We start from the raw sequence: 23,275 nt of genomic DNA, 5'->3' as shown, positions 1-23,275 counted from the left end.
ACACGTACATAAAAGCAAGAGGATAGCCAGGGAAAGGGTTGGCCCACTGAAGGACAGGGGAGGGAGTCTATGTGTGGAGCCAGAGGAAATGGGCAAGGTACTAAATGAATACTTTGCATCAGTATTCACCAAAGAGAAGGAATTGGTGGATGTTGAGTCTGGAGAAGTGTGTGTAGATGGCCTGGGTCACATTGAGATCCAAAAGACGAGGGTCGAGATTCTCCGACCCCCGCCGGGTCGGAGAATCGCTGTGGGCTGGCGTGAATCCCCCCCCCCGCTGGTTGCCGAATTCTCCGGCACCGGATATTCGGCGGGGGCGGGAATCGTGTTGGCGGGCACCCCCCCGCAATTCTCCAGCCCGGATGGGCCGAAGTCCCGTTGCTAGGATGCCAGTCCTGCCGGCGTGGATTAAACCACCTCTCTTACCGGCGGGACAAGGCGGCGCGGGCGGGCTCCAGGGTCCTGGGGGGGGGGGCGGGGGGCACTGGCCCTGGGGGGTGCCCCCACGGTGGCCTGGCCTGCGATCGGGGCCCACCAATCCACGGGCGGGCCTGTGCCGTGGGGGCACTCTTTTCCTTCCGCCTTCGCCACTGTCTCCACCATGGCGGAGGCGGAGGAGACTCCCTCCACTGCACATGCGCGGGGTGCCGTGAGCGGCCGCTAACGCTCCCGCGCATGCACCGCCCGGCAATGTCATTTCCGCGCCAGCTGGCGGGGCACTTCCGCCAGCTGGCAGGGCGGAAATCAGTCCGGCGCGGGCCTAGCCCCTCAACGTTAGGGCTGGTCCCCCCAAGATGCGGAGGACTCCGCACCTTTGGGGCGGCGCGATGCCCGACTGATTTGTGCTGTTTTTGGCGCCGGTCGGCGGACATCGCGCCGATACCGGAGAATTCTGCCCAAGGTGTTGGGCGTCTTGAAAAATATTAAGGTGGATAAGTCCCCAGGGCCTGATGGGATCTACCCCAGAATACTGAAGGAGGCTGGAGAGGAAATTGCTGAGGCCTTGACAGAAATCTTTGGATCCTCACTGTCTTCAGGTGATGTCTCGGAGGACTGGAGAATAGCCAATGTTGTTCCTTTGTTTAAGAAGGGTAGCAAGGATAACCCAGGGAACTACAGGCCGGTGAGCCTTACGTCAGTGGTAGGGAAATTACTGGAGAGAATTCTTCGAGACAGGATCTACTCCCATTTGGAAGCAAATGGACATATTAGCGAGAGGCAACACGGTTTTGTGAAGGGGAGATCATGTCTCACTAACTTGATGAGTTTTTTGAAGAGGTCACAAAGATGATTGATGCAGGTAGGGCAGTGGATGTTGTCTATATGGACTTCAGTAAGGCCTTTGACAAGGTCCCTCCTCATAGCAGACTGGTACAAAAGGTGAAGTCACATGGGATCGGGGTGAGCTGGCAAGGTGGATACAGAACTGGCTAGGTCATAGAAGGCAGAGAGTAGCAATGGAAGGATGCTTTTCTGATTGGAGGGCTGTGACTAGTGGTGTTCCGCAGGGATCAGTGCTGGGACCTCTGCTGTTCGTAGTATATATAAATGATTTGGGGGAAAATGTAACTAGAACATAGAACATAATAGCGCAGTACAGGCCCTTCAGCACTCGATGTTGTGCCGACCTGTGAAACCACTGTAAAGCCCATCTACACTATTCCCTTATCGTCCATATGTCTATCCAATGACCATCTGAATGCCCTTAGTGTTGGCGAGTCCACTACTGTTGCAGGCAGGGCATTCCACGCCCTTACTACTCTGAGTAAAGAACCTACCTCTGACTTCTGTCTTATATCTATCTCCCCTCAATTTAAAGCTATGTCCCCTCGTGCTAGACATCACCATCCGAGGAAAAAGGTTCTCACTGTACACCCTATTCAATCCTCTGATCATCTTGTATGCCTCAATTAAGTCACCTCTTAACCTTCTTCTCTCTAACGAAAACAGCCTCAAGTCCCTCAGCCTTTCCTCATAAGATCTTCCCTCCATACCAGGCAACATTCTGGTAAATCTCCTCTGCACCCTTTCCAATGCTTCCACGTCCTTCCTATAATGCGGTTACCAGAACTGTACGCAATACTCCAAATGCGGCCGCACCAGAGTTTTGTACAGCTGCAACATTACCTCATGGCTCCGAAACTCAATCCCTCTACCAATAAAAGCTAACACACCGTACGCCTTCTTAACAACCCTCTCAACCTGCGTGGCAACTTTCAGGGATCTATGTACATGGACACTGAGACCTCTCTGCTCATCCACACTGCCAAGAATCTTACCATGGAATGCCCTGCCTGCAACAGTAGCAGACTCGCCAACATTATGGACATTCAAATGGTCATTGGATAGACATATGGACGATAAGGGAATAGTGTAGATGGGCTTGAGAGTGGTTTCACAGGTCGGCGGAGGGCCGAAGGGCCTGTACTGCGCTGTAATGTTCTATGTTCTATTAGCCCAGTACTCTGTCTTCCTGTTATTCCTTCCAAAATGAATCACCTCACACTTTTCTGCATTAAACTCCATTTGCCACCTCTCAGCCCAGCGCTGCAGCTTATCTATGTCCCTCTGTAACTTGTAACATCCTTCCGCACTGTCCACAACTCCGCCGACTTTTGTGTCATCTGCAAATTTACTCACCCATCCTTCTATGCCCTCCTCCAGGTAATTTATAAAAATGACAAACAGCAGTGGCCCCAAAACAGATCCTTGTGGTACACCACTAGTAACTGGACTCCAGTCTGAACATTTCCCATCAACCACCACCCTTTGTCTTCTTCCAGCTAGCCAATTTCTGATCCAAACTGCTAAATCACCCTGAATCCCATGCCTCCGTATTTTCTGCCGTAGCCTACCGTGGGGAACCTTATCAAACGCTTTACTGAAATCCATATACGCCACATCAACTGCTTTACCCTCATCCACCTGTTTGGTCACCTTCTCAAAGAACTCAATAAGGTTTGTGAGGCACGACCTACCCTTCACAAAACCGTGTTGACTATCTCTAATCAAATTATTCCTTTCCAGATAATTATACATCCTATCTCATATAAACCTTTCCAAGATTTTGCCCACAACAGAAGTAAGGCTCACTGGTCTATAGTTACAGTGGTTGTCTCTACTCCCTTTCTTGAACAAGGGGACAACATTTGCGATCCTCCAGTCTTCTGATTACTAAGTTTGCAGACGACACAAAGGTTGGTGGAATTGAGGATAGCGATGAGGACTGTCAGAGGATACAGCAGGATTTAGATTGTTTGGAGACTTGGGCGGAGAGATGGCAGATGGAGTTTAGTCCGGACAAATGTGAGATAATGCATTTTGGAAGGTCTAATGCAGGTAGGGAATATAGTGAATGGTAAAACCCTCAAGAGTATTGACAGTCAGAGAGATCTAGGTGTACAGGTCCACAGGTCACTGAAAGGGGCAACACAGGTGGAGAAGGTAGTCAAGAAGGCATACGGCATGCTTGCCTTCATTGGCCGGGGCATTGAGTATAAGAATTGGCAAGTCATGTTGCAGCTGTATGGAACCTTAGTTAGACCACACTTGAAGTATAGTGTTCAATTCTGGTTGCCACACTACTAGAAGGATGTGGAGGTTTTAGAGAGGGTTCAGAAGAGATTTACCAGGATGTTGCCTGGTATGGAGGGCATTAGTTATGAGGAGCGGTTGAATAAACTCGGTTTGTTCTCACTGGAACGACGGAGGTTGAGGGGCGACCTGATAGAGCTCTACAAAATTACGAGGAGCATAGACAGAGTGGATTGTCAGAGCCTTTTTCCCAGGGTAGAGGGAGGATAGGTTTTAGGTGTGAGGGGCAAGATTTAGAGGATATGTACGAGGCAAGTTTTTTTTACACAGAGGGTAGTGGATGCCTGGAACTCGCTGCCGGAGGAGGTGGTGGAAGCAAGGACAATAGTGACATTTAAGGGGCATCTTGACAAGTACATGAATAGGATGGGAATAGACGGATATGGACCCAGGAAGTGTAGAAGATTTTAGTTTAGATGGGCAGCATGGTCGGCACAGGCTTGGAGGGCCGAAGGGCCTGTTCCTGTGCTGTACGTTTTTTTGTTCTTTGTTACTAATTTGAGTAAGAGATTAATTTCAATGCTCAGGAGCACCAATCAGAAAATTGAGAACAGTTGTTACCAACTAAGCCATTGAAAGAACTGTGGATGTTTTTTTTTTAAGAATATTTTATTGAAAATTTTTGGTCAACCATCACAGTACATTGTGTATCCTTTACACAATAATATAACAGTATAAATAACAATGACCTGTTTTATAAACAAAGAATAAATAATATATAACTAAAACTAAAACTAAATGGCAACTGCCTTGTCTCAGATAAACACTCTCCAAAAATATGGTTTAACAATCTAATATACAATTATTTATAGCAACGACCTATACATATTATACATATATATTAATAACCCTGAGACTCCTTCTGGTTCCTCCCCCCCCCCCCCTCCCTCCTGGGCTGCTGCTGCTGCCTTCTTCTTTTCCATTCCCTCTATCTTTCTGTGAGGTATTCGACGAACGGTTGCCTACGCCTGGTGAACCCTTGAGCCGATCCCCTTAGGACGAACTTAATCCGTTCCAGCTTTATAAACCCTGCCATGTCATTTATCCAGGTCTCCACCCCCGGGGGCTTGGCTTCCTTCCACATCAACAGTATCCTGCGCCTGGCTACTAGGGACGCAAAGGCCAAAACATCGGCCTCTCTCGCCTCCTGCACTCCCGGCTCTTGTGCAACCCCAAATATAGCCAACCCCCAGCTTGGTTCGACCTGGACCCCCACTACTTTCGAAAGCACCTTTGTCACCCCCACCCAGAACCCCTGTAGTGCCGGACATGACCAGAACATGTGGGTGTGATTCGCTGGGCTTCTCGAGCATCTCGCACACCTATCCTCTACCCCAAAAAATTTACTGAGCCGTGCTCCAGTCATATGCGCCCTGTGTAACACCTTAAATTGAATCAGGCTTAGCCTGGCACACGAGGACGATGAGTTTACCCTGTTTAGGGCATCTGCCCACATCCCCTCCTCAATCTCCTCCCCTAGCTCTTCTTCCCATTTCCCTTTCAGCTCATCTACCATAATCTCCCCCTCGTCCCTCATTTCCCTATATATATCTGACACCTTACCGTCCCCCCACCCATGTCTTTGAGATTACTCTGTCCTGCACCTCATGCGTCGGGAGCTGCGGGAATTCCCTCACCTGCTGCCTCGCAAAAGCCCTCAGTTGCATATACCGGAATGCATTCCCTTGGGGCAACCCATATTTCTCGGTCAGCGCTCCCAGACTTGCGAACTTCCCATCCACAAACAGATCTTTCAGTTGCGTTACTCCTGCTCTTTGCCATATTCCAAATCCCCCATCCATTCCCCCCGGGGCAAACCTATGATTGTTTCTTATCAGGGACCCCACCAAGGCTCCAGTCTTTCCCCTATGCCGTCTCCACTGTCCCCAAATTTTCAAAGTCGCCACCACCACCGGGCTTGTGGTGTATTTCTTCGGAGAGAACGGCAATGGGGCCGTCACCATAGCTTGTAGGCTAGTCCCCCTACAAGACGCCCTCTCCAATCTCTTCCACGCCGCTCCCTCCTCTTCCCCCATCCACTTACTCACCATTGAGATATTGGCGGCCCAGTCGTACTCACTTAGGCTCGGTAGTGCCAGCCCCCCCCTATCCCTACTACGCTGTAAGAATCCATTCCTCACTCTCGGGGTCTTCCCGGCCCACACAAAACTCATGATACTCTTTTCGATCCTTTTGAAAAAAGCCTTCGTGATCACCACCGGGAGGCACTGAAACACAAAGAGGAATCTCGGGAGGACTACCATTTTAACCGCCTGCACCCTCCCTGCCAGTGACAGGGATACCATGTCCCATCTCTTGAAGTCCTCCTCCATCTGTTCCACCAACCGCGTTAAGTTTAACCTACGCAATGTACCCCAATTCTTGGCTATCTGGATCCCCAAGTAACGAAAGTCCCTTGTTACCTTCCTCAGCGGAAAGTCCTCTATTTCTCTGCTCTGCTCCCCTGGATGCACCACAAACAACTCACTTTTCCCCATGTTCAGTTTATATCCTGAGAATTCTCCAAACTCCCGAAGTGTCCGCATTATCTCTGGCATCCCCTCCGCCGGGTCCGCTACATATAACAACAAATCATCCGCATACAGAGATACCCGGTGTTCTTCTCCTCCTCTAAGTACTCCCCTCCACTTCTTGGAACCCCTCAATGCTATTGCCAGGGGCTCAATCGCCAGTGCAAACAGTAATGGGGACAGAGGGCATCCCTGCCTTGTCCCTCTATGGAGCCAAAAGTATGCAGATCCCCGTCCATTCGTGACCACACTCGCCACTGGGGCCCTATACAACAGCTGCACCCATCCAACATACTCATCTCCAAAACCAAATCTCCTCAGCACCTCCCACAAATAATCCCACTCCACTCTATCAAATGCTTTCTCGGCATCCATCGCCACCACTATCTCCGCTTCCCCCTCTGGTGGGTGCATCATCATTACCCCTAGCAGCCTCCGTATATTCGTATTCAGCTGTCTCCCCTTCACAAACCCAGTTTGGTCCTCATGGACCACCCTCGGGACACAATCCTCTATCCTCATTGCCATTACCTTGGCCAGAATCTTAGCGTCTACATTTAGGAGGGAAATAGGTCTATAGGACCCGCATTGCAGCGGGTCCTTTACCTTCTTTAGGAGAAGCGATATCGTTGCCTCAGACATAGTCGGGGGCAGCTGTCCCCTTTCCTTTGCCTCATTAAAGGTCCTCATCAGTAGCGGGGCGAGCAAGTCCACATATTTCCTGTAAAATTCAACTGGGAATCCATCCGGTCCCGGAGCCTTCCCCGCCTGCATGCTCCTAATTCCTTTCACTACTTCCTCTATTTCAATCTGTGCTCCCAGTCCCACCCTTTCCTGCTCCTCCACCTTGGGAAATTCCAGCCGGTCCAGAAAGCCCATCATTCTCTCCCTCCCATCCGGGGGTTGAGCTTCGTATAATTTTTTATAAAATGCCTTGAACACTCCATTCACTCTCTCCGCTCCCCGCTCCATCTCTCCTTCCTCATCCCTCACTCCCCCTATTTCCACTCGCTGCTCCCCTTTTCCTCAATTGGTGGGCCAGCAACCTGCTCGCCTTCTCCCCATATTCGTACTGTACACCCTGTGCCTTCCTCCACTGTGCCTCTGCAGTACCCGTTGTCAGCAAGTCAAATTCTACGTGTAGCCTTTGCCTTTCCCTATACAGTCCCTCCTCCGGTGCCTCCGCATATTGCCTGTCCACCCTCAGAAGTTCTTGCAGCAACCGCTCCCGTTCCCTACTCTCCTTTATGTGCCCTTATTGATATCAGCTCCCCTCTAACCACTGCCTTCAGCGCCTCCCAGACCACTCCCACCTGGACCTCCCCATTGTCATTGAGTTCCAAGTACTTTTCAATGCACCCCCTCACCCTTAGACACACCCCCTCATCTGCCATTAGTCCCATGTCCATTCTCCAGGGTGGGCGCCCTTCTGTTTCCTCCCCTATCTCTAAGTCCACCCAATGTGGAGCGTGATCCGAAATGGCTATAGCCGTATACTCCGTTCCCCTCACCTTCGGGATCAACGCCCTTCCCAAAACAAAAAAGTCTATTCGCGAATAGACTTTGTGGACATAGGAGAAAAACGAAAACTCCTTACTCCTAGGTCTGCTAAATCTCCACGGGTCTCCTCCTCCCATCTGCTCAATAAAATCTTTAGCACCTTGGCTGCTGCCGGCCTCCTTCCAGTCCTGGACCTCGACCTGTCCAGCTCTGGTTCCAACACCGTATTGAAATCTCCCCCCATTACCAACTTTCCCACCTCTAGGTCCGGGATGCGTCCTAGCATACGCCTCATAAAATTGGCATCATCCCAGTTCGGGGCATATACGTTTACCAAAACCACCGTCTCCCCCTGTAGTTTGCCACTCACCATCACGTATCTGCCCCCGCTATCCGCCACTATAGTCTTTGCCTCAAACATTACCCGCTTCCCCACTAATATAGCCACCCCCCTGTTTTTCGCATCTAGCCCCGAATGGAACACCTGCCCCACCCAACCTTTGCGTAGTCTCACCTGGTCTATCAGTTTCAAGTGTGTTTCCTGTAACATAACCACGTCTGCCTTAAGTTTCTTAAGGTGTGCGAGTACCCGTGCCCTCTTTATCGGCCCGTTCAGCCCTCTCACGTTCCACGTGATCAGCCGGGTTGGGGGGCTTTTTACCCACCCCCCCCTTGTCGATTAGCCATCCCCTTTTTCCAGCTCCTCACCCGGTTCCCATGCAGTCCCCAGGCGGTGCCCCCCCCGTCCATCCCACCCCATACCAGCTCCCCCCTCTCCCCAGCAGCAGCAGCAGCAGCAGCCCAATAATTCCCCCCTCCCACCCCACCCCCCCCCCCCCCCCCCCCCCCCCGCTAGCGGTTACACCCCCCATGTTGCTCCCAGAAGTCAGCAAACTCTGGCCAACCTCGGCTTCTCCCCGTGACCTCGGCTCGCACCATGCGATGCCCCCTCCTTCCTGCTTCCCTATTCCCGCCATGATTATCATAGCGCGGGAACCGAGCCCGCGCTTCCCCCTTGGCCCCGCCCCCAATGGCCAACGCCCCATCTCTTCCACCTCCTTTCCTCCCCCCACCACCTCCTGTGGAAGAGAGAAAAGTTACCACATCGCAGGATTAATAACATAAAACTCCTCTTTCCCCCCTTCTTCGCCCCCCATACTCGCCCCACCACTTTGTTTCAAACGTTCTTTTTTTTAATAACCCGCTCATTCCAATTTTTCTTCCACGATAAAAGTCCACGCCTCATCCGTCGTCTCAAAGTAGTGGTGCCTCCCTTGATATGTGACCCACAGTCTTGCCGGTTGCAGCATTCCGAATTTTATCTTCTTTTTGTGCAGCACCGCCTTGGCCCGATTAAAGCTCGCCCTCCTTCTCGCCACCTCCGCACTCCAGTCTTGGTATACGCGGATCACCGCGTTCTCCCACTTACTGCTCCGAGTTTTCTTTGCCCATCTAAGGACCATTTCTCTATCCTTAAAACGGAGGAATCTCACCACTATGGCTCTAGGAATTTCTCCTGCTCTCGGTCCTCGCGCCATCACTCGGTATGCTCCCTCCACCTCCAGCGGACCCACCGGGGCCTCCGCTCCCATTAACGAGTGCAGCATCGTGCTCACATATGCCCCGACGTCCGCTCCCTCCGCACCTTCAGGAAGGCCAAGAATCCTTAGGTTGTTCCTCCTCGCGTTGTTCTCCAGCGCCTCCAGCCTTTCCACACATCGTTTATGGTGTGCCTCGTGCATCTCAGTCTTCACCACCAGGCCCTGTATGTCGTCCTCATTCTCGGCAGCCTTTGCCTTCACGACCCGAAGCTCCCGCTCCTGGGTCTTTTGCTCCTCCTTTAGCCCTTCGATCGCCTGTAATATCGGGGCCAACAGCTCCTTCTTCATTTCCTTTTTGAGATCTTCCACGCAGCGTTTCAAAAACTCGTGTTGTTCAGGGCCCCATATTAAACTGCCACCTTCCGACGCCATCTTGGTTTTTGCTTGCCTTCCTTGCCGCTGCTCTAAAGGATCCACCGCAATCCGGCCACCTTCCTCTCCTTTTTCCATCCGTATCCAGGGGGGATTCCCTTCTGGTTCACCGCACAGTACTTTTAGCCGTTAAAATTGCCGTTGGGGCTCTTATTAAGAGCCCAAAAGTCCGTTACACCGGGAGCTGCCGAAACGTGCGACTCAGCTGGTCATCGCCGCACCCGGAAGTCTGGATGTTTTTTTAAATTTGTTCACAGGCCATAGGTGTTGCTGGCAAGGCCAGCATTTATTACTCATGTCTAACCGCACCCGAGGTGATGCTGAGCTACCTTTGAAATTTGTTGCAATTGTATAGCAAAGGTATTCCCAAAGCTCTGTCAGAGTTCCAGCATTTTTAATAGTAATGACAAAAAAAAAAGCGACATAATTCAGAATTGTGTGTCACTTGGAGATGGTGGTATGCCCTTCTAGGTGATAGGGATTATGTGTTTTGGAGGTGTTGCTGAAGAAGCCTTGGCCTATTGCTGCAGTGAGCTTATAGATGGCACTCACAACAGCCTTGGTGCACAGCTAGTGGAGGGACTGGTTGTGTAAGGTAGTGAATGGGTGCCAATCAGGCAGCCTGCTTTGACCTGGATGGTGTCCTGGATGGTGTCGACCTGGATAGAAATTGTCCCATTGGGCAGACACAGAATGGGTTTGTGAAAGGCAGGTCATGTTTGACTAATTTATTGGAATTCTTTGAGGACATTACGAGTGTCCTTTGAGGGCGCAGTGGATAACGGGATATCAATGGATGTGGTGTATCAGGATTTCCAGAAACATTTGACAACGTGCTGCACAAAAGGCTGCTGCATAAGATAAAGGTGCACAGCGTTACGTGTAATGTATTAGCATGATAGAAGATTGGTTAATTGACAGACAGCAAAGAGTGGGGATAAATGGGTGTTTTTCTGGTTGGCGATCAGTGGCTAGTGGTGAGCCTCAGGAATCAGTGTTGGGTCCACAATTGTTCACAATTTACATAGATGATCTGGAGTTGGGGACCAAGTGTAATGTGTCAAAGTTCGCAGATGACACTAAGATGAGTGGTAGAGCCAAGTATGCAGAGAGACACTGAAAGTCTGCAGAGGGATGTGGATAGTTTAAGTGAGTGGGCAAGGGTTTGGCAGATGTTGCTAAATGTGAGGTCATCCATTTTGGTAGGAATAACCGCAAAATGGATTATTATTTAAATGATAAAAAAATTGCAGCATTCTGCTGTGCAGAGGGACCTGGGTGTCCTTGTGCATGAATCACAAAAAGTTGGTTTGCAGGTGCGGCAGGTAATTAAGAAGGCAAATGGAATTTTATCCTTCATTGCTAGAGGGATGGAGTTCAAAAGCAGTGAGGTTATGTTGCAGCTGTATAGGGTGCTGGTGAGGCCACACCTGGAGTACTGTGGTGTCTTTACTTGATAAAGAATGTACTGGCACTGGTGGGGGTGCAGACGCGATTCACTAGGTTGATTCTGGAATTGAGAGGATTAGTTTATGAGGAGAGACTAAGTAGATTGGGACTATGCTCATTGGAATTTAGAAGAATGTGGGGGATCTTATAGAAACATATAAAATTATGAAGGGAATCGATAAGATAGAAGCAGGGAGGTTGTTTCCACAGGCGGTTGAAGTAAAACCATGGGGCATTGCCACAAAATAAGGGGGAGCAGATTTAGGACTGAGTTGAAGCGGAATTCACCCAAAGGGCCGTGGATCTGTGAAATTCCCTGCCCAGTGAAGCAGTCGAGCTACTTCATTAAATGTTTTTAAGGCAAAGATAGATAGATTTTTGAACAGCAAAGGAATAAAAAGTTATGGTGAGCAGGCAGGTAAGTGGGGGTTACAGGGATAGGGTAGAGACATGGGCTTGAGTGGGGTGCTCTTTGTAAGGGCCACTGCAGCCTCCTTCTGCACTGTAAATTCTATGATCTATGAAAATATTTTGGGAGTTGGCCGAGTTACCCACCATAGAAGAGCCCAGCGTCTGACCTGCTTTGTAGTCACAGTAAAGCTTCCGATGAACAATGACTGCCACAACATTGATGGTGGAGGATTCAATGATAGCAATTCCAGTAAATGTCAAAAGAAGATGGTTAGAACCTTTCTTGTTGGATATGGTGATCGCATGGTCCTTGTGCAGCTTGAAAATACTTGCTACTTATCAGCCCAAAGCTGAATCTTGTCCCGGTCTTAGAATCTTAGAATCCCTACAGTGCAGAAGGAGGCTATTTGGTCCATCGAGTCTGCACCAACCCTTTGAAAGTGAACACTACCCATGTTCACTCCCAGTTCACCCTGCCCTATCCCCATAACCTAACCTGCACATCCCTGGACACGAAGGAGCAATTTAGCATGGCCAATCCACCTAACCCACACATCTTTGGGTTGGTCTTGTTGCACATAGAATCATAGAAGTTACAGTGCAGAATGGACACAGACTGTTTCAGTATTTGAGAAATTCTTTTTTAAAAATATTTTTATCCAAACAAAATTTTCATTATTACAAACACAACAAATCCCAACCCCATATTATTCCCGAAGTACACCACACAGTCGCCCCAAACAAAACAAAACTAAATAGGCTTAAAAAAAAGAGACAATTCTCCCTCCCTAACAGCTGACAATAACAGATCCCTGAAAAAGGAATGAAGGGCTGCCACCTTGAGTAGAACCATTCCACCGATCCCCTCATGGTATACTTGATCTTCTCTCGGTGCAAACATCAAGTCCCCCAACCAAGCCGAGGCCTTAGGCAGTACCAGGGACCTCCACTCAAGCAGAACTTGCATCCGGGCTATTACCGGGCCAAAGGCCAAGACATCTGCCCTGGTCCTTGTCTGCAGCACCGGGGAGTCCAATACCCCAAAAATGGCCACCAACGGGCATAGCTCCAGCTGAACGGCCCAAATCTCTGACATTGTAACACAAAAGGAGACTCAGAAACTAAGAAACTTGGGCAAGACCAGAATATGTGCGTCCGATTCGCCAGCCTCCTAGAGCACTGCTCACACCTATCCTCCATCCCCAAGAAGAACCCACTCATATGCACCCTAGTCAGGTGCGCCCTGTGCACCACCTTGATCTGGATCACACAGGTTCAAGGAGGATGTGAAGTTGACCCTGTGAAGAGCCTCACTCCACACACCCCCTTCCCAAAGACCAAATCTAGCTCACCCGCCCATTCCTCTTTACTTCATCCAACGATGCCTGCTCCATCGCCAACAACAGCCCATAGGTCATTCGAAATATTAACCTCCCCCAACTCAGCCAAGGGCAGGACATTGTCCATAAGCGAAGCCAGGGGAAATGAAGGAAGCTCCTTGCATAAAAAAACTGTGCACCTGCAAGTACCTGAATACATTCCCTCTCGGGATTTGGAACCTCTGTAATAACTTGCCTAGATTGGAGAACCTACCATCCAGAAAAAAGTCTCTGAACCTCTCCAATCCCTCCCTCTACTATGTCCTAAATGATGAATCTGGGCCAGACTGCATAAGCCTATGGTTCCTGCAGATCGGAGCCATTGGCAACATGGAGCCCAGTTTAAAATACTGCTTAAACTGGTTCCAAACCCTCAAAGTGGGAATCACCAGCGGGGTTGAAGAGAACCTGGCAGGGGAAAAAGGGAGTGGTACTGTAACCAGGGTACAAGACTCAACCCTATGCATGAAACATCCTCCATCCGCCCCCAGAGCCTGGAACATTGAACCACCCCTGCAACTTATCGATATTTGCCACCCAGTAATAGCATGACAGATTAGAACAAAGAACATTACAGCACAGGAACAAGACCTTTGGCCCACCAAGTCTACGCCGATCCAGATTCCTTATTTAGACCCACTACTTATTGCCCAAATGATCCCTCCGTTCCCTGCTCATGTGTCTACCAGGATACATCTTAAACGTTGCTATGGTGCCTGCCTCCACCACCTCTACTGGCAATGCATTCCAGGCATCCACCACTCTCTGCGTGAAAACACTTGCCCCGCACATCTCCCTAAACTTTCCCCTTCCCACCTTGAACCTGTGCCCCCTTGTAATTGCGTTTTCCACCCGAGGAAAAAGCTTCTGATTATTCATCCTGTCTATACCTCTCAATCCGTCTTTCCAATGAAAATAATCTGAGTTCATTCAATGTCTTCTCATAGCTAACACCCTCCAGACCAGGCAACATCCTGGCAAACCGTCATTGCACTCTCTCCAAAGCATCCAAGTCCTCTGGTAGTGTGGTGACCAGAACTGCGTGCAATATTCCAAATGTAGCCTAACTAAAGTTTTATACAACTGTAATCTGACCTGCCAACTCTTGTACTCAATGCCCTGGCTGATGAAGATAAGCATGCCGAATGCTTATCGGTACGGTAGCACAAAGGGCGGCACGGTAACACAGTGGTTAGCACTGTTGCTTCACTGCTCCAGGGTTCCAAGTTTGATTCCCAGCTAGGGTCACTGTCTCTGTGGAGTCTGCACGTTCTCCCAGTGTCTGCGTGTGTTTCCTCCAGATGCTCCGGTTTCCTCCCTGGACATGCTAAATTCCCCCCCTTTTTTTTGAAAACATTTTATTAAGGCATTTATGATTTTATAACAATAATGACAAATGTAAACATAACTCAGTAACACCACGCCAACCAACAACCATACCCAGCCAACATGGCTTACACACACATTTCCCCAGTCCCTCCTCCTCCACTCGCTGATCTCGCCTAAACTAAATTAAGCTATCTCCCTATACCTCCGCTCATTGTATCTAACAGTTTAATTTTCCCCAAATAAGTTGATAAAGGGCTGCCACCTCCAGCCAAACCCTAACATTGATCCTCTCAGGGCGAACTTGATTTTCTCAAGCCTGAGAAACCCAGCCATGTTGCTAACCCATACCCCCGATTTCAGGGGCTCTGAGTCCCTCCACGCCAACAAGATCCGTCTCCAGGCTACCAAGGAGGCAACGGCCAAAACGTCAGTCTCTCTCGCCCCCTGGACTCCCCGGTCTTCCGACATTCCAAAGATCGCCACCTCTGAACTCGGCGCCACCCTTGTCTTTAATACCACGGACAGGACATCGGCAAACCCCTGCCAAGATCCCCAAAGCTTCGGACATGCCCAAAACATGTGGACATGGTTTGCAGGCCCTCCCGCTATCCACCCACACCTGTCCTCCACCACATCAAAAAACCTGCTCAACCGGGCCACCGTCATGTGTGCCCTGTGGACCACCTTGAATTGTATCAGGCTGAGCCTGGCACATGATGAGGATGTGTTGACTCTACTCAAGAGCATCCTCCCACAGACCTGCCTCTAACTCCTTTCCCAACTCATCCTCCCATTTATTCTTTACCTCCCCTCTCTGGGTTCCCTCACATTCCATGAGTTCTTTATAAATTTCCGAGACCATCCTCTCCCCCACTCCCATTTTCTAAACTACGTTGACCTGTATCCGATGAGACGGTAAGAAGTCTTAGAACACCAGGTTAAAGTCCAACAGGTTTGTATCAAATCACTAGCTATCGGAGCACTGCTCCTTCACCTGTGCTAAATTGCCCTTTGTGCCTAAAAAGTTAAGTGGGGTTACTGGGTTACAGGGATAGGGTGGAGGTGTGGGCTTAAGTAAGGCGCTCTTTCCAAGGGCCGGTGTGGACTCGATGGGCCAAATGGACTCCTTCTGCACTGTAAATTCTATGATTTATTCTTTCTTGACCACCTTGTCCACCTGCAGTGATATTTTCATGGAACTATGGACCTGAACGCCCAGAACCCTGTGTGTGTCAATTTTCCTAAGGGCTCTGCCACTTACTGTATAATTCACACGTGAATTTGATCTTACAAAATGCACCACCTCGCATTTGTAGAGATTGAGCATGGGGAGAGGGAGTTTAAGCTGTCCTCCGATGCGGACGATCTGTTGCTATCCACTACGCACCCTCCAATGTGAGGGAGATAATGGAGCTGCTCAGCAAGTTTGGCTCCTTTTCGGGGTACAAGTTAAATCTGAGCAAGAGAGAACTTTTCCGGGTGAACTCCCTGGAGAGGCGAGTTGATCTGGGGAGGCTGCCATTTCATCCGGCCAAGACCAGCTTCCAGTATCAGGGTATCCGGGGCTCCATAAACCTAACTTTTCCACTATGGTGGATGAAGGCCAATTCGAAAAGTTGGGATTCCCTCCCTCTGACCTTAGCCAGGAGGAAGCACACGGTGAAGATGAATATTCTCCCGAAGTTTTTGTTTTTGTTCCAGTGTCTCCCAGTCTTTCTTCCTAAGGCTTTCTTTTGTGGGGTTCACAAATTGATCTCTACTTTTGTTTGGGCTGGTAAGACTCCTCGGGTTCATAGGATGTTTTTGCAAAGGGATAGGCAGTCGAGGGGGTCGGCATTACCTGAAGGGGACTGTCAGAGAACACAGCAGAATATAGATAGATCGGAGAGTCGGGCAGAAAAATGGCAGATGGAGTTCAATCCCTACAAATGCGAGGTGATGCATTTTGGAAGATCAAATTCAGGTCAACAACGAATAGGCCGATATGACCCACATACCATGCTATGTCCTTCTTCAGGATCAAGGAAATCGATGCCTGCATCAGCATGGTCGGCAACACTCTTTGGGAAATGGAATCATTAAATATATCCAGCACGATGTGGAGAAGGTACGGAGCTGGGTCAGAGCGTTTGACTCCCAATGGGTCAGAATGGAGGAGAATTTGGGTAGGGGGTTGGGATTGAAGGCGCTAGCGACAGCGCTGCTCCCGACGACCCCGGGGAGATACTCAGGGAGTCCGGTAGTAATAGCTACGTTGAGAATTTGGAGGCAGTTTCGACAGCACTTTGGGTTTGGGGCAGGGTCAAGGGAAATGCCGATTCGGGGGAACCATAGATTTGAGCCAGAGATGTGGGATGGAAATTTTTGGAGATGGGAGGAGAAAGGAATTAGGACACTAAAAGATTTGTTTCTTGGGGGTCGTTTTGCGGCATTGAAGGAGCTGGGAGCAAAGTATGGGCTAGAGCAGGGGGAAATATTTAGATACATGCAGGTTTGAGACTTTGCCAGAAAGGAGATTCAGAGCTTCACAGTAGAGCCGGCTTCCACATTGCTGGAGGAGGTGCTGACGACAGGGGGGGTTGGAGAAGGGGGTAGTATTGGCAGTTTATGGGGCTATTTTGGAGGAGAAGGTGCCGCTAGAAGGTATCAAGGCAAAGCAGGAGGAAGAATTGGGAGAGGGTATGGAGGAGGGGTTCTGGTGTGAGGTGCTCCGGAGGGTGAACGCCTCCACCTAGTGTGCGAGATTGGGGCTGATACAGCTGAAGGTGGTATATAGAGCGCACCTTACAAGGGCGATGAGCCGGCTCTTTGAGGGGGTAGAAGATGTGTGTGAACGTTGCAGGGGGAGTCCCGCAAAACACGTTCATATGTTTTGGTCCTGTCCAAAGCTGGAGGATTACTGGAAGGAGGTGTTTAGGGTAATCGCTAAAGTGGTGCACGCGAAACTGGACCTGAACCCTCGGGAGGCCATATTCGGGGTGTAGGACCAGCTGGGGTTGGAAACGGGCGTGGAGGCACATGTTGTAGCCTTCGTCTCGTTGGTCGCCTGAAGGCGGATCCTGTTAGGGTGGAGATCAACCTCTCCATCCTGTGCCCTGCCATGGCGGGGGGACCTACTGGAATTCTTGACTCTTCAAAAGGTCAAATTTGAACCGAGGTGAAGGATGGAGGGGTTCTACAATTCACAAACGTTATTCATTATGCACTTTCGAGAATTGGAGCACATCGAACATTAGGGGGGTTGGGGGGAGGGGGACTGTATTGTGTTAATATGGATGATTCCTGATTCCTTTTCGTCATTTGTTTATGTCAACATGCGAGCCAATGTCTGGGGTTTGGTGGGAGGATGGGATCGTTGTTATTGATATGGGATTGACATTACATTCGTTACTGATTATTGTTTATTGTTGGGTGTAAATTTGGGAGAAAATATGAAAAAGGAGAATAAAAAATATTTTTAAAAATATATATATCCAGCACGACGGGGATGTGCTGAGCAAATGCATGTAAGGTGGCTCTCTTCTTGGAAACTTGAAATTGGGCACGTTTAGTCCACAAATCGACTGCTAGACCAAGGGAAAAAAGACCCCCCACCCTCCAACACCACCACAACGAACGAGGTATGCCAGGCCACAACCCAAGGGGCTGAAAAAAATGGCAGAGCCAATAAATGTCTGGAGAGGAAGATTAAGGTAATGGCATGCAGGCAGGGCAACAAGGATTGGACCACATCTGAATGGGATTCGGCCGCCAGAACACATGATGGGCTAGCCCCCGATAAGTGAATGGAGGGACCTCCTAGCACAGGAGTTCCAAGTGCCAAAAGACCCCATTAAACTCAAAATGGTGGCGATGGTGCAAGTGGCAGTAGCGGAGCCGCTAATCCTCCGTCAAGCAGGACTGGAAAACTGGAGCAGTGTCCGGAGATACAGGATGCGACGATCAGAAAGCTGGAGAAGGCCACGATCGACCAGAGCAACCCCATTGCCTCACTGGAGATGACATGGCAAGGTTGGTGGTTCACCCTTCGAAGTATGTGGCACAGATGCTGGGCAAACTTGTTGAAGGGGAAAGCTTCCCCAAGCCCACAGAAGGCAGAGCCTACAGGTCACTCCGGCCAAAGCCCAAGGCTGGGGAGCACCCCGAGCCATTATCATGTCATGCACAGGTACCAAAACCGTTCAAGATCCTGAACTGAACTCCGGCCCTGTAAGTGGGAGGGACATTCAATCCGTGTGCGCCAGGACATTGGGGCAGACCTGGCCAAGCGCGGTGGATTTAACATAGCCAAGGTGGCCCTTTACAAGAACAATGTGCGGTTAGGAATGTTATACCCGCCAAACTCTGGGTGACTTTCCAGGGTAGGGACTACTACTTCACCGCACCAGCAGAAGCAGACGCATTTGTGCGCAAGCACGGGCTGGGAAGACAGCGCCACTAGCAGTGATGGAGACCTCTCGTCTCATCGATTAAAAAAGAGACTCTTTGCGCGGGACAGTTTTACCTCATCCTCGATCTGACGATGAGTCTCACAAATGAGGGGGCGAGAGCAGTAGGATGCAGAAGGAGGTGAGGAGGGGAGAGGGAGGAAGAGACACGCAAAGGTCAGGGAAGGTGTGGAGCAGTCCAAGGAGGGAGGCCACTACACTGGTTGAGTGACCTGTACGACTTCCTGCGGTTGGAGGAGATAAAGTATGAGTTAAGGGGCTCTGCAGGGTGGTTTGAGAAAAGGTGGGGGATGTTTGTGACTGTATTTGAGGAGCTGTCCGCCATAGTAGGACGGGTGTTGGGGGGGGGGGGGGGGTGAAAAAGAGAAAGAAATCTGTACAGACTGTATAGTTGATTCCTGGGAAGTATGTTTCCCGGGGTGTTTATTTGTTGTAACCTGTTTTGATACATGGTTGTAATAAAATACATTTTTAAAAAAATTTGGATACCATAAATAGCAATCATTTTGTCTGTAATTACGATAATAGTGGCAATTTAAAGTTTTTGTATGTTGCGTTAAAATAACTATTTAGTAAGGGCGTCAATATGGCATAGTGGTTAGCACTGCTGCCTACAGCGCTGAGGACCCGGGTCGATCCCAACCCCGGGTCACAGTCTGTGTGGAGTTTGCACATTCTCCCCGTAGGTCTGCGTACGTCTCACCCCCACAACCCAAAAAGATGTGCAGGTTAGATGGATTGGCCACTCTTTTGAGGTCCACCAACAAAACAGAAGGAAGGAAAACAAACTGAGGGACAAAGCAAAAAAGGGCCACTCCTGTTAGGGGCTGCCCGAACATAACAAAGATCAATGGAAACTTAAAAAAACATCAAATAAGAATGCAGTCAAAGGGGTCAATAAAGCATCCCAACCCCTGCGGTGCCCACCGTGTACGCAAGGCCTCAATGGTGCCCGTGGACACCGCATGCTCCTTTTCCAGAGACACCCGGCCGCGAATGTAGCCGCAGAAGAGGGGCAGACTGTCTGGCCGGACGTCCCCCTCAGTTGCCCGCTGCCTGGACCTATAAATGGCGTGCTTCGCCAGGCCCAGGAGCAGGTTTACAAGGAGGTCCTCTGCCTTCCCCGCCCCTCTCCGCACCGGATGCCTGTAGATTCGGAGCGTGGGGCTGAAGTGCAAACAAAACGCCAGCAAAAGATTGGTTTGAAAACTAAAAAGGGAGTGCAGCCTAAAACATGTAACAAAGCATGGTCCCTGGACTCCACAAGGCCGCAAAAATGGCAGGCTTCTTGGGAGTCCGTGAACCGGTTCAATCGGTGATTGTACGGCACTGCTGCATGCAACACCCTCCACCCCAGGTCCCCAAGATTGAGGAGGAGGACTCCTCCATAGAGGGACCTCCAGTGGGGACCTCCGCTGCCGGACAGCAACAAGGCACGCCATGGCACGTCCGGACGACGTGAGAGGGTAAGAAGGTGAAGGATGTGCAGCAGCAGCCCGTACAGGAAACCCCTCCACGCATAGATGGATTGGCCATGCTAAATTGCCCCTTAATTGGGGAAAAAAAAATTGGGTATTCTACATTTAAAAAAAAAAATCTATTTAGTTGCAGAATTCACAACACACTGCTTAACATAAAGCACAGGTACTATAAGCTAAATATTATCTACACTCGTTATTCAGATGAAATGATTTACATTTTAATAATGTTTTGCCTTCTATGCCGAAAAGGTACAGACACTGACACTTGTTAATGCATGCTATTCACAGTAAAGGAGCTTTGCTACCTGATTGAACCTTGAATATGAAACATTGGTAAAAATAGAAGTCACATCCAATTCACATTCATATTTACCCTTCCAAAACACACACAGCACCTATGCAAATAGTTACCAGCAAATTATCTAGAATTCGTTTTCAGTAAGTGCTGGTTCTTTTTACATGCCACAAAATGAAAGTCTGCTGCAGAAGATCAAGACTTTAAAATGCTGTTTCACAGTAAATATTTATTGAAACCAATCTTGTAAAGATCAGAACAATGATATACTGTATACATTTTGTACATGATCTTTGGACTTTAAATTAGTGTTGGAATATAATGATTCTCATGTCATCAGAACCTGGAAATTAATAAACATGTTATGGTTCTGTACATTTCTAACATTGCATAAGTGGTTGTAAAACTTTATACGGGACAAATTCTGCATCCATTATGTAACAGGCGGAACATGTTTAATTTGATAGCTTAAAAAATGTTAGTGCTTAAAGGCAGAATGATAGAAGGCAGATTAAACGGCAAACTGGTTTGATTGAATTATGGCCTGTGTTTCTGCAGTTAAAGCTAGATGCTAAAATTGTCAGATTCCCAAAATGGCCTAACCATCATTTTGTTTTTGTTTTGCGGGGGGAATAGAAGAGACTGTTCCTCTAACCATATGTTCAGTGTAAACTTCACCCTCTGGAGTATTGTACCCCTTCCACCACTTAACGTAACAAAAGAACCAAAGCCTAATCTGTACCGAATATAAACTGCTTCAGACAAGTCACTGTTCAGAATACAAAACCATAAGAGAAAAATGTGGCAACATTTATAAATCACATCAAAATAAAACCATCTTCTCTTCTTTGAAACTGGTCTGATGTAATAAGCTGTTGTATGTCAGTGACCCGCCTTTACTTTAGGTCTAGCAGCATGGACGCAGGATTCTCCAAGTAAGATTTCCAAAGATTTGAAAACCGGGCCATTGTGGCTCCATCGATAATCCGGTGATCAGCTGACCAGCTAACGTTCATGATATGAGCCTTGATCACTTCATCTTTATCATTAAATCGGGGTAGAACCTAAAGCATTAAACATGTCCATCAGAAATGTGGATAAAATAGCAGGAATAATGAATAAACATATGGATTCCTACAAGCACAAGAATAGCTATGCCAAATTACATACCTGTATCTTTCCGAGAGCTCCGATAGCTACCTCTGGAGATAGTATGACAGGTTTAGCATAGGTGCCACCGATCTACAAACAGACAGATAGGACACATAAATACTCTCTGAAGCATCCAACATTCTAAATCTTATTTACAATTAAATAAAAGACATTGCATTGTCAGTTAGACTGTGGAGCATTAACTGTTTTGCCAACTGTCAAAGGGTCAACATTACAGTGCATGTAGTTGTCCATTACTATTAGCACTACAGATACAATGTACAGCATTACTCATGTGAGTACAGTACTAACACTTTCTACAGCTATCTTTATGTCATGGTGTATAAGTTGATACTATGACCACAGTATATATTCATTGGAACTGGATGCTCAAATGCTAGTTCTATAGTCACCTTATGACATTGTCACCAAGTTTATTTTTAGCTTGTGAGCAGGAAAGCCAACATTGTACTAAGGCATCATGAGGAACACTAAATATAATTTTAACCAGAAGATAAACCTGATTACAAATCAGTAAATTTCTGAACACTACATTAATAATGGGCTGAATCGCCAATATTTAAATTGAAACTGGTCAGCAGCTTGAGTCTAGTGCATTAAAAAGTAAAAAATACTCCGTGCTTTATGTAACTGAAAACTTGATTCAACATCAAAAGCTCAAATGACAGGGCTGTCCAAAATGGCAACCTGGGGCAGAGAAGAGAAACAATCAACTGAAAGCAGCTCTGTGCAGTGAATAGAGTCCCATCACCAGAGAAGTAATAGAACTACCCTCCACTGTACAAATGATAAACAACCCTGCTTATATTGTTCCAATGCTTGAAAAATTAATTTGCATGCCAAAACTAGCATCCCTGATAATAAGGTTAAGTTCGCAAAAGCATAAGAAAGAGTGCGCAAAGAATGTATTGGAGGTTTTGACTAAAGAATCTTCAATTGAGTTTTTATTTTCTTTGAGGTGAACAATGTCAGGACTAGCAGATGGAACATTTTCCACTCAGCTCATAGTAATCCAAGGCCAGAAACAGAACAAAGAAGATTTTACATGCATGCATTAATCCCAGCAGAAGATCCCTAATGCACAAGTTCAACTTTTTATTTCCCACAACAGTCACCTTGGCGGGTTGAATGAGATATGTAACATTACTTGTGCAAAACTACGGGTTCCTAGTGGACACTGCTAACTAGAAAATGGGTTAATGCTGCTTCAAGTTTATTGCAGTGGAGGCCACCAGGCTGGTACTAGATCTGAATCCGAAAGGTAGAAGTGCTCATAGAATATTGTTTTAATTTAGTAATAAGTTAGAGAAATTATATTAGTCATATTTAGATTTATAAAGCTGTTTGTTGCAGTTACAATTTTATCCTTTACCTCGATACTGTTTGCAAACTGGTATCTCCCACAGCAGTAGTCTGAAACAGTCGCAGCAACAGACAGCAGAATGCAGTCCTTGAATCATTCCTTATTTGGATCAGAATTGAAATGACCAACATCGTTTTACATTGTTTTACTCTGAAGAAGAGTCATACGGACTTGTTTCTCTCTTCACAGATGCTGCCAGACCTGCTGAATCTTTTCAGCATTTTCTGTTTTTTTTAAATTTCAGATTTATAACATCTGCATTACTTTCCTTTTATAACGCTGTTTGACATATAGTTGACATAGTAACAGTATGTAACCAGAGGAAATTATGCTTAGGATAGAGATCGTG

At 48.1% G+C, this 23,275-nt stretch overlaps 1 protein-coding gene and 1 long non-coding RNA gene across 2 annotated transcripts in view; one reads left to right on the top strand and one right to left on the bottom strand.

The window, feature by feature from the left end:
• The window catches only part of LOC140426514 (uncharacterized), a 64,628-nt gene that overhangs the window by 22,445 nt on the left and 18,908 nt on the right, over positions 1-23,275 (top strand). The window contains exon 3 of the long non-coding RNA XR_011948218.1: positions 16,184-16,273. This is a non-coding gene — a long non-coding RNA (uncharacterized lncRNA). The remainder of the gene's footprint in view (positions 1-16,183; positions 16,274-23,275) is intronic.
• The window catches only part of dbt (dihydrolipoamide branched chain transacylase E2), a 52,294-nt gene continuing 49,606 nt past the window's right edge, over positions 20,588-23,275 (bottom strand). Inside the window, exons 10-11 of the mRNA XM_072511382.1 lie at positions 21,561-21,632; positions 20,588-21,454 (exon numbers count right to left, since the gene is read on the bottom strand). Coding sequence (XP_072367483.1) covers positions 21,287-21,454; positions 21,561-21,632 — 240 coding nt within the window. The 3' untranslated portion in view covers positions 20,588-21,286. The remainder of the gene's footprint in view (positions 21,455-21,560; positions 21,633-23,275) is intronic.

Source organism: Scyliorhinus torazame, chromosome 7 (genome assembly GCF_047496885.1).
Source record: "Scyliorhinus torazame isolate Kashiwa2021f chromosome 7, sScyTor2.1, whole genome shotgun sequence".
NCBI lineage: Eukaryota > Metazoa > Chordata > Chondrichthyes > Carcharhiniformes > Scyliorhinidae > Scyliorhinus > Scyliorhinus torazame.
Note: the sequence above shows the minus strand (reverse complement) of the source record. Positions and strands in the feature narration are given on the sequence as shown.